This window comes from Apteryx rowi, unplaced genomic scaffold (genome assembly GCF_003343035.1).
Source record: "Apteryx rowi isolate R43461 unplaced genomic scaffold, aptRow1 scaffold_1787, whole genome shotgun sequence".
In the NCBI taxonomy this organism is placed as follows: domain Eukaryota; kingdom Metazoa; phylum Chordata; class Aves; order Apterygiformes; family Apterygidae; genus Apteryx; species Apteryx rowi.
In genome coordinates this window covers 4854-16064 of record NW_020448071.1, presented here as the reverse complement: position 1 = coordinate 16064, position 11211 = coordinate 4854, and the positions used below count along the sequence as shown (strand labels likewise).

Here is an 11211-nt window from a genome sequence, read left to right as displayed (position 1 = left end):
GACTAGATGATCTCCAGAGGTCCCTTCCAACCTCAGTGATTCTGTGATTCTGTGATTCTGTGATTTACAGAGGAATAAAGGTACTCAAGGAAATAAAAGTCTACTTGTTCCCCACATTCATTGCTTGTTATCAGTATCTTATTATCTAGCTCTTACTTATATTGAGAAATGCTTTTCATGCATTCAACCTTGTTCTAGTCAGCACGAAGAACGGCAAGATGCAAGTAAAACACAATTCCAAAAAATCAGTTTAAGTCTCATTCTCTTACCTTAACCACAACGCAGACACCCTGTACAAAAGATGAAATTTATACAGCGAAATACATTCATACACATGTACTTTAGGACCAAGATTTAAGTCACAGTTAGCTGACTGCCAAGAAACATTTTTAATTTTGAGCTCTGCAGTGACTAATGCCTCATAAGTTTGGTACCATTGGCTCATTTAAAACTTCCTTAAAAAGATATTGCATTAAAATAATAACAAATATAATTTCGATGAAGAAAAATGGCAGGAACAAAGGTATCCAAGCTTTCAGTTTTCTTAACAATATTTTGCCCCTGGTAATTTTCAAAATTTTCAGAAACACAGCTTATCTATATTCAAGCTAAAGACAAATATAAGCAAATATATGGGGAGATGTGTTCTACAGAATGGTTTACATAATGAGTAAAAGCAAAGGAAGAGAAAATTCCAAGGAACTGGAGATATTGCAAATCTGAAGACTTGCGCTGTACCTATAAACACTGACTCCCTTACCTTCTAACTGCCCATCTCCTGCAGTCACGGTTTTCTGATTAGTTTCCTTTTGTGAATCCTGCTGCAAGTTCTCTCTTTGTTTTCTGGTTTGTTGCATAGTGTGGGTCTTCCAGAGTTTACGAAGTTCCTCAACTTCTGTCTCCGAGTCTTGAGTTCGCTCTTTCACTGGCTTTCCTTTGCCAGTTGTCTCTTTCTTTTGAGAGTCTGTGGCATCTTCACAATGGGGACATTCCTCTCCTGTCTTACTCTCCCCCTTTGGTTCATTTCCTAGTGTGGAATCTTGATCTCTGCTGATTTCTGCCTGCGTGTCATGCTCTTCACTGTGACGTGATCCTTGCAAAGACTGTGGAAGGATGTTTGCAACAGTTTCACTAGATTCTTGTTCTTCCTTTAGAGATATTTTAGCAGTTTCTAAACCTAGACTGGGAGTACCAAACTGTTTAACATTTACAGTCAGTTCAGCACTGGATTTTAAGTCACCAGGAGCTTCATTTGAGTCTGAAATGATTGTTAAGCATTTTGCACTAGTCTGGTTTATTGTTTGGACAGATTCTGATGATGCTCCAGAAGATTTATCTTGTCGAAGCTCGTCTGAAGAGACAAGTTCCTCACGTATTGGAGAGAGTTCTGATTCTGTGAACACGTCTTCTGAAAGGGATTCCTCTGTGCTCCTCGGGGCAGTACTAGCACTGTCATTGCCTGTATCCCGAATCCTTGAATCCATTTCATCTGTATTGCTCCTGGCAACTTTCTTGGCATGGCAAAGTTCCCTTATAGACAGCTGTTCTACATCTCTGTTAAGCAAATAAGAGTGTTATAATACCAGATGCCTTTTATTTCACTTTTTAGTAATTTCTTTCAGCATTAAATGATACTTAAGAAAGGGATTAAAAAAAAAAATTAATCCTGAATAAGAAACAACCATAAATTACATTCTTATAAAGGTAGGCCTGTGGCAGACCTTTTGCCAGGGTGACCCAGATGACTTCACAACTTCACAACGCTGCTTTGCCAGAAGATGTGCTCCTACGAAACCCACCAGCCTGCCTGAAAGGCAGGAAGTGTAAAAACAAAAGAAAAAATCCTACACAACTATAGTCTCAAGGTAGAAGTCCTCCACAATCTTTTAAGCTCTGTCTACTAAAGAGGCCATTATAGTAACATATGTATGTCCCATTCTATTATGAAGCTAACACTTTGCTCACTGTTAAGACATGAATAGCAGAAATCACTGTCTAACCTTAGCTAAGCTACTCAGTGCACAGCTACAGGAACCAGAGTAGATCTCACCATTCTGCCCATGGGAAATATGTAACAGTGATTACAGTGTCTTAGCTGACCAGCTTAGACAGGCACCTAACTCTGAAAATACTATTAGGCAAAATAAATCCATTACTATGTTATATTACCTAACTGAACATTTCAAAGAACAGAGATGAATGYTGATAAATAGTGCAAAAAAGTGCAAGGACGAGAGCAGAATTTATCTTCCCCAAAGGAAATTATCATATTCAAAACCTGCCTTTAGAAATAAGCTTACTAGAAATTCTTTAAGTTTTAGAAGAGGAGGACTAGAAGGGGGCTGTGAACATTCTCAAGTGCATGTACATGACTCAATCTTTTGTCAGTGTTCCCAAAAAAATTCTTAGGTGGTACAAGATTTCCATAAACAATTTCTCTTGTTTTAACATACTTTCAATTAAAAAGTTTACCATGCCATCTTCCTTGCTACCACAAGTCCATTACTTCTTCTATTATCTAGTATCAATCCTTTTAAGAAGCTTGTGCCTTAATCCCCTCATCCTGAGGAAGTATGAATCCACTCCAAATTCTGTAAAACTTTTTATCCAGTTAGGTCATATCACTGATATCATCACCCAGACATTACTAAACTTTAGGATGTTTGCAGAGCATATACATCCTCTTGTTAATAGGACATTAAGCTTGTGCTGATGGTGTGATTTTGCTTGTGAAGCATGTGGATTAGAGTTTATCGCTCATTACAAATGAGCCGTTTCCTCAGTATTTAGGAATTATACTGAAAATTGCTGCTCTTGGACAAGCACAACCTAAGGTTAGTGAAATTGGTAACAATTCTGTATATTTTTAATTTTTTTCAATTTCACCACAGAGTATGGCTTATATATAAAAAATATACACAACATTAAATTACAGTTTTAAGGACCAAAAAAACCCCCACACCACTATCTGTATTGTGATTTCTATTTCCATTATAACAATAAGATTATTTTTGGCATTCCTGTTGTTTTTCCAAGTGTAAACAGATTTTAAAGTTGTTAAAACTGGGAGAGGAAAACAGTATTAATTATAGCAGAAGACTAAACATGATTTAAGTCTCAGATACCTCAAGATACACAAAATCATATCAGATCTTGCTGGAGTTCTGGTTACAGATCAGAAATTTGTATTTTATTTTCCTGAAACTTTATTAACATGCCTCAAATTTTTAGGAGAAAAGGCATAAAAGTGCTGGGACTGAAGAATAATTTAGGTGTTCATATTCCATTTAATAGTTTATCAAATAGATAAGGAAGACAAATCTGATAGGACATATAGGGCTTTGAATGCCCACTGTAACCTTTTATTAGACATGTTTTAATTCTGTGTGCATTTGTACTACAAGCTAGATACAATTGCACAAAAATCTACAGGGAATTGAAGGTAAATCTTACAGTAATGTTACTTACATTACACATCAGATCATACCTATAACTGACTATACAACGAATTGTTTGTTTGCTTAAATGGAACTTTTCTTAGGTTACAACTTTAGTCAATGTTGTTGCATGTAGGCTTCATGATAAAGCCTTAAAAGATTTCTTCAACTTCTCCAATTAAATAGAAAAACAATTAGTATATCATGCAGTGAATAAATGCTATTATAACCATTCTGAAAAAGTTTTTCAATCTTGAAAATAAGCTTCCAGAAAACAGTCGTGCTGAAGGCCTCACTGTACATCAAAAAGCCCCCCAAATACTAGTGTATTAAGATGGGTTGCTCTCTCAAGACAGACATTGCTTCGGGCTGCAAACAAGCCCATGTCAAGATACCAGTCTATTATTAGGTCGCTGCTGAAACTGCGCTTAAAAATGGTATGAGACAGTTATTTCTTCTGGTTGTCCAGGTATTTTTAATCTTAAAGATAGATGTGCTTAAAGTTCTACCTGTAATGGCTGTAAAAGGATGTTTTTCAAAGTTAGTGAATAGCTTTAGACTTATAGTACAGAACAACTGTTACCTCCTTAAAATGGTTGAATTTTAAAAAATAACATAAAAATCAGGCAAACAGATTTACTTCGTCATAGTTACATACAACTACCTAGAAAAAAAAGGGGTTAAAGGAATTCGTTTCCATGAAATTTGATGGTCAATAGTCTGCAAATGTTTATGCCCTTTCTGGGCTTTTATATACAAAGGTGGCATGATTTTTACCTTTTTTTCTTTAAAGGTCCTGTTCAGCTTTAATATTAGAATTCAACCTATTTTTTAATGATAAAATAAAGAATAAATAGAATAAAAATAAATAAATAGAATAAAAATTAGGAAACAGACAAAATTAAACAAAAATTTTTGATAACGCAGTTTAAAGCCAGTTTTAAATGTCATCATGCTAAACACCAGTGACTATGGTACACCAATCAAAATTCACTCTGCTCACCTCAGGCAATGTTAGACTGAAGAAGAACACACACTTTTTTCCCCTAGCCAAGAAGGAAAAAATTCTACTGCCAATCCCTTAAAAATATATAAAAAAAACTAGCAAAGATTACTCTTATAACTACTGTCACAACAACAAGAGAGTATGTGAAGCCAACTTCAGAAACAAATAGAAAGTGGTATACAATAAAGATTTAAATCTAAAGCTGTTTAAGTTAGGCTTTTCCATTTTGTAGAAGAGTTTTTAAGTTTCCATAAAAAGACAAAAGTATCCRTTCACAATTTCATAGTGGGCAAGGGGGAAAGGAAGTGTTCTGGTATGTCTTGCCACAGGTTATATATACAGATTTTAAGAGACATTATTGGAGGAAGCTAAAAATCCATGTATATAGAAGAGAAGATATTCTGTATAGTATATAGAACATAAGATCTTAAGATAATGCAAGCTTTCGCAAGAGTCTCTCCAGGTCAATCTTGGACATTCTTCATTAAAAGGAGAAAAAAGTGCTTGCTCTAGTTTTATGTTGTTAGCAACATGGCTACAGTTCATATTTACTCAAAACTTTATAAACACTATTCTATCTTACATGGTTAATGAATCCTTAATTTTGCTGTCCACAATTTCCTTATACAAAGCAGCTGACATCACTTCTTCCATTGGACACATGATGCCATACTCTTCACAGCCGTTCTCTTGGACCAGAGGATCCATTTTATGGGGATCAAACATTATATTATTTGGCGTCACTAGCAGCACACCATTGACTGTTCCCTAAAATGAGAGGGAAAAAAAGTGGTAAGTTTTCTCCTTAGTGTTTCAGCTTATTCTCAATTTTTTGTAGGAAAGAGTATTTTCTATTTTTTATTAAAACATCTTTAAATTTCAATCTTTATTTGAGCAACTTTTACTAGTCACCAACCACATTTTCTTGTGCTTTGTTGTCATCTAAAAACATACAGTTTTTCTTGTGGAAGCAAATCAATACTACCTGTTTCTCCAAAAGAAAACAGTTCTGTTCTGTACAGCTACTTAATAATTATGCTAAGTAAAATAAATAAAACTACTTGAACACTAAAGGATATGCTAGGCAGCTCCTCAAGATAAAGATCATATCCTTCCCAAATAACCACAGGTTTCCCCCCCCCCTTTCATTTCTGCTATTTTCACAAGAAAATTCAAGCATTTTTTAGAGCCTTACTCTCTTCTCCCTATTCAAAAATAAGAGAGATCATTGTAAACAGTCATTTGCCTCCATTTTCTTTACACAAAAGCAACAGGAGTATCTGATTCAAATCACTGGGACTTAATGGACCTATTGCTCAATTAGACAGACAAATTTATGGAACAAAATTTGTTTAAAAATATTAGATTTTTCATGACAAACAACATCAAGATGCAGTTTTGGATTAATTTAATCATAGTGATATTGCTGTAGGATATGCATAAGAGTAGATTTTAAACTTAGTATGGAAAAAGTGTAAAGAAAGTTGATATTCATAATAAACAGTGGGGTTCTTATGTAATACAAATGTCAAACTAATTTACTATACATTGAACTCGAGTAGTTAGAAACATACAGTATTAGCCAGCTGCCCATTAAAAGATGTTAAACTGACAGAACAATAAACAGAGTTAAAGCTAAAATTAACTGCAGTAAATGCAACTTTAAGTAGGATGATAGTGATCCTTCAGTTATAGATCCTGAATAATCCTGAAGGCTTTACAAATTTACAAGGACATCCAAAACTTGTGTAAGAGTCCCACAAAAGTTGCTTCATATACTGACAAAATTTATCAGAAATCAAACAAATATCCAGTTCCATGARAAATAATTGAGATGTGTTGGGGAAATTTCTTTCCCTTTTGTTTGAGAAAGATGCATCGGCAGTGCATAAGATAGAACTGCATTCCTTCCCATTTACAGAAGTTTATTTACAGCATTGTGATGGCCAATCACCATCACAGTTAAAGAAAAAAGCTATATAGTGGGCAGAAAAGTTATAAACAACAAAAAATTAAAATCTACAGCAATAACCAATARTATCACTATTATAGTGAAATAAGAACAGTCTGAAAGTAGCTCAAGTGTCTACACTTAAGTCCTCTTAGTAGTTCAGTGCCTAGTCAGGTTTTGCATGTGCCATTTTGAAGTTTAACATGTATTTTGTACTCTAAGAGTCAGCAAGACATAGTTACAGTTTTAAGATTTCTAGGACACACACTATCACTGATACATTCCCTCCCCCCCCCCCCCCCCCCCCCAGCACTGTATGGCAGGTAGATTTTCACCATGCAAGAAGGAATTTCAAGAGAATGACAGTCAACAGAAGTTTAAGTAACATCCACTGTAGACTAGAAAGTAATTTCATATGACTACAGAAATCAATGAGTCTACGCTGAACAATTGCTTMTGTTTAAAGAAATACTACTTCTGTAAGTTTAGCACATAGTACAAAAAGCAACATCACTTCTAAGTCATGTATGGTCATTATTAAGAGAACTCTGAAAATGAAATTTTTATTAATATTCTCCAGATCCGATTCAAAAGGCTAGGCCATAACCCTTTTTAGTGGCAAAGGACATATTCTATGATGAAATATATATCCAAAGATTAAAAAAAAAATCTAAGAGGGCTCAGTGTCCTGTAACAACATACCAAAAGTATACGCGGGCAGGCACTCATGTTGAAGTAAGAAAATAAAAGTTGTACTGGACACACACATTGAAAAACAAGGAGACTAGCAGAACACATGTGCGCACACACGCATGCACACACACACATTGTTTTGGAGGTATTTGTAAGCCTAATGTTTAGAAAACACTCAAGTACTACAGAAACCCAYCTACACTTCTAACAAAAGAGAAGCAAACTGAACTCAAGGGATCCGACATGGCATTACATGGTTCCAAAGAGGTAACATGGATGTAATGTTTGACCAAGTTCTTGACTACAGAGAATTTAGAATTGTTACTATTTCAGGGGAACAGGTTTTAATGACAAATGAATGCACCTCATATATATGGTCTTTAATGTTCAAGCAGCTGAGAAGTTAAGCACTGAAAATTAAATCTATCAATTAAWTCTTTGAATAATTCTAAAGATAGCTTACAGAAAGAGATCAGGAAAAAGAAAAAAGGAAAATCCCTACTACAGTGCAACATCAGACCCAGCATATTAAGACAGACAAACGGTTCTTTAAAGTGTGCTACATACTTTTGAGATGTGTTAAATAGGGTCTTTCTCAGTATTACAAAAAGCAAAATCTTATCCATACAAGATTCTTTACTGCTGGAAGACTAACTCTGCTGTCTGAACAACAGTAAACAAGAGTTTCTTTATAGCTATTTCAGCCAAAAGGATGAGAGGATCCAAAAACCTATGCAAATAACACCACAATCAAAATTCAGGACCRGAGCTATCCACCTTCCACTGCCCGCATGTCACATGATCAACTTCAAAACAAGTCAGGCTGGAAAGGGGGAAAAGGGTCAGAGTAGAAAAGTAAAGCTGTGTGTCTGCTCTAATTTCAGGATTTTGATGTACAATACCAGCATCTAAAATGATGTATTCCTCGGTAGCAGCAATCACTAATCAGGTTCCCTAGAGAGATCTTCATTTCTGGACTAAGATTTTGTCTTCATTTGTTCACTTTATTTTGTGATTCTTCCTTGTAATTAAGTACACAAAACATATTGAAGCCTTTGAGATTGCTCAGACTTCAGACAATAACAGGAGATTGTTTTTCCCATCAAGCATTATCTGTCACAATTGACATAGGTGATATGTCAACAAGGTCCCTGGTTAAAACAAAAAACTGAAACAAACAAACACTGCACCTGTGCTCTCAGAAGCAAGTTAAAAGTTCAGGTCCAAAACAAATTAAAGAAATATTTTATTGCAAAATAAGTGAAGAATTCCATAAGTCAATTTTACATAGATTTCCCGCCCCCCCACCAAAACCAATCAACCAACCCCAAAACTCACCAGTCAAACAGCACAAGCTGGGCTTGTCAATATCTCAAGTAGATGTCACCATATCCAGGACAAAAATCTGTTTCCAAGGCAAATTCCAAACTGTTTAAAGAAACTGGACAGTCCCTTGTGCCATTTAGATAAACCAGATGCTGAGGTACAGTAGACATACAATCTTCCTGCAGGCAAACCTCCAACTGAAGGAGGGCCCATGACTACTGATTTAGACAAAACATACTCAAGGACCTTCTGTTGCRCATGCCAGCTTCCTAGAATAGTCAGAAGATGATCTGAGGGCTGGAAAACTGTGTACATCAGGTAGGTGTCCTTGACATGCACAGACAACTCCAAAGCCTGCCTCTGTAACCTCAACTAAACATACAGATAGAAACCTTAGAAGCTTGCATATATTGGTACAGAAGAAGCCCTCTACACCAAYAGGTAAACCCTCAGCATAAACCCTCTGCATCAATAGATAAATAAAGGTCTGACAGTTTAATTCTATTTAAAATTCATTATACTGATAGAGAAATATAGAAGAATTAAACCTTGGGCAGTATCAGCCTTTTGTACGTACTTCACAAAGCTGATCAAGCACTTCTGTTGAAACGAACACAACCAGTTGAAAGCCTACACATCCTGAAAACACTGGCTTCATAACTCTTCAGCAAGAAGTCACTATTTTGTTGTCATCTGTTTAAGAGACAAACAAACCACTACAATATTTCTGGCCCTGAAGCACATTCTACTTTTTGATACTTACTGGCTTGATATTTATGACGAAGACAACACAAGTGAACTACATGATTCAACTGACAGCATTTAACTTTACATCTTCAGGAAAGTATTATGTATGTATGTATGTATACATTTACACTCACGCACACATGCACCTTTTAAGAAGTCAGGTCTCTGTCACAAGGCTTCTACCCTCAACGCTTAAATATTTACTATTAAGAAGCAAGAAATACTTTATGTGAATGGATCTATAAGTTTTCATACTGCAGGGGGATTAGCTATACTCTTCACAGAATCACACAGAATGGTTGAGGTTAGAAGGGACCTCTGGAGATCATCTAGTCCAACCCACCTGCTCAAGCAGGGCCACCTAGAGCACATTGCTGAGGATTGCATACACAGAGCTTTGGAATATCTCCAAGGATAGAGACTCCACAACCTCTCTGGGCAACCTGCTCTGTTACCTTCTTAGTAAAGAAGTTTACCCTTATGTTCAGACAGAACTTTCTGTGTTTCTTTCAGTTTGTGCCTGTTGCCTCTCGTCCTGTCACTGGGCATCACTGAAAAGAATCTGGCCTCATCCTCCCTACACCCTCCCTTCAGATACATAAGATCCCTTCTCAGTCTTCTCTTCTCCAGGCTGAACAGGCCCAGCTCTCTCAGCCTTTCCTCACAGGAGAGAGGCTCCAGTCCCTTCATCATCTTAGTAGCCCTCCACTGGACTCACTCCAATAGCTCCATGTCTCTTGTACCAGGGAGTCCAGCACTGGACACAGTACTCCAGAYGCTGCCTCACCAGGKCTGAGCAGARGGGGAGGATCACCCCCCTCGACCTGCTGGCAACGCTCTTCCTGATGCAACCCAGGATACCATTGGCCTTCTTGGCCACAAGGGCACATTGCTGGCTTGTGGTCAACTGGYTGTCAACCAGCACTCCCAGGGCCTTCTCTGCAGAGCTGCTCTCCAGCAGGTCAGTCCCCAGCTTGTACTGGGGCATGGGGTTATTCCTCCCCAGGGGCACRACTCTGCCCTAACCTTTACTGAACTTCACAAAGTTCCCATCTGCCCAGCTCTCCACCCTGTCAAAGTCCCTCTGAATGGCAGCACAGCCCTCTGGTGTCTCGGCCACTCCTCACACTTTTGGATCATCAGCAAACTTGCTGAGGGTGCACTCTGTCCATTCATCCAGGTCACTGAGGACTAAGTTGAACAAGACTGGACTCAGTATTGACCCCTGGGGAACACCGCTAGCTACAGGCCTCCAACTAGACTTTGCACCACTAATCACAACCCTCTGGGCTCTGCCATTCAGCCACTTCTCAATCCGCCTCACAGTTCACTCATCTAGCTCGCACTTCCTGAGCTTGCCTAGGGAAGACAGTGTTATGGGAGACAGTGCTGAAAGCCTTGCTGAAGTCAGGGTAGACAACATCCACTGCTCTCCCCTCGTCCACCCAGCCAGTCATTCCAGCAGAGAAGCCTATCAGGTTGGTGAAGCATGATTTCCCCTTTGGGAATCCATGCTGACTACTCCTGATCACCTTCTTGTCCTTCATATGCCTGGAGATGGCGCTCAGGATGAGCTGCTCCACCACCTTTCCAGGGATYGAGGTSAGGCYGRCTGGCCTGTAGTTCCCTGGGTCCTCCTCCTTGCCCTTTTTGAAGGCTGGAGCGACATTAGCTTTCTCCCAGCCTGCAGGCACCTCTCCTGTTCTCCACGTCCTTTCAAAGATGGAGAGTGGCCTAGAAACGATGTTTGCCAGCTCCCTCCACACTTGTGGGTGCATCCCATCAGGCCCCACAGACCTGTGAATGTCCAGCTTGCCTAAATGATCCCTAACTCGATCCTCTTGTTATTGATACATTCAAATTGCCATTACCCTAAGTGAATATACTCAGTTAAATATTTCAAACCAAGCTGAATCCAGGAAGCAAATCTTATTTTTTTTTAAACACATCTTAGGATGGGCAGGTTGAAAATGAAAAACATGCTTTACTTCTATTTAAGCCTCATCTAAGATACTAAGGAAACTTAATAAGCATTTACAGAAACTTATGTG

The 11211-nt window shown here is 37.9% G+C and overlaps 1 protein-coding gene across 1 annotated transcript; it reads right to left on the bottom strand.

Annotated features, from left to right (window-relative positions):
* Positions 1–558: 558 nt before the first annotated feature.
* Positions 559–10938, bottom strand: LOC112963825 (oxidation resistance protein 1-like). Its single transcript, XM_026061241.1, has 3 exons — positions 10693–10938; positions 5027–5211; positions 559–1554 (listed from the first exon to the last, which is right to left on the bottom strand). Exons 1-3 carry the CDS (start codon positions 10936–10938, stop codon positions 660–662), a joined length of 1326 nt encoding a protein of 441 aa, XP_025917026.1. The 3' UTR covers positions 559–659.
* Positions 10939–11211: the final 273 nt, after the last annotated feature.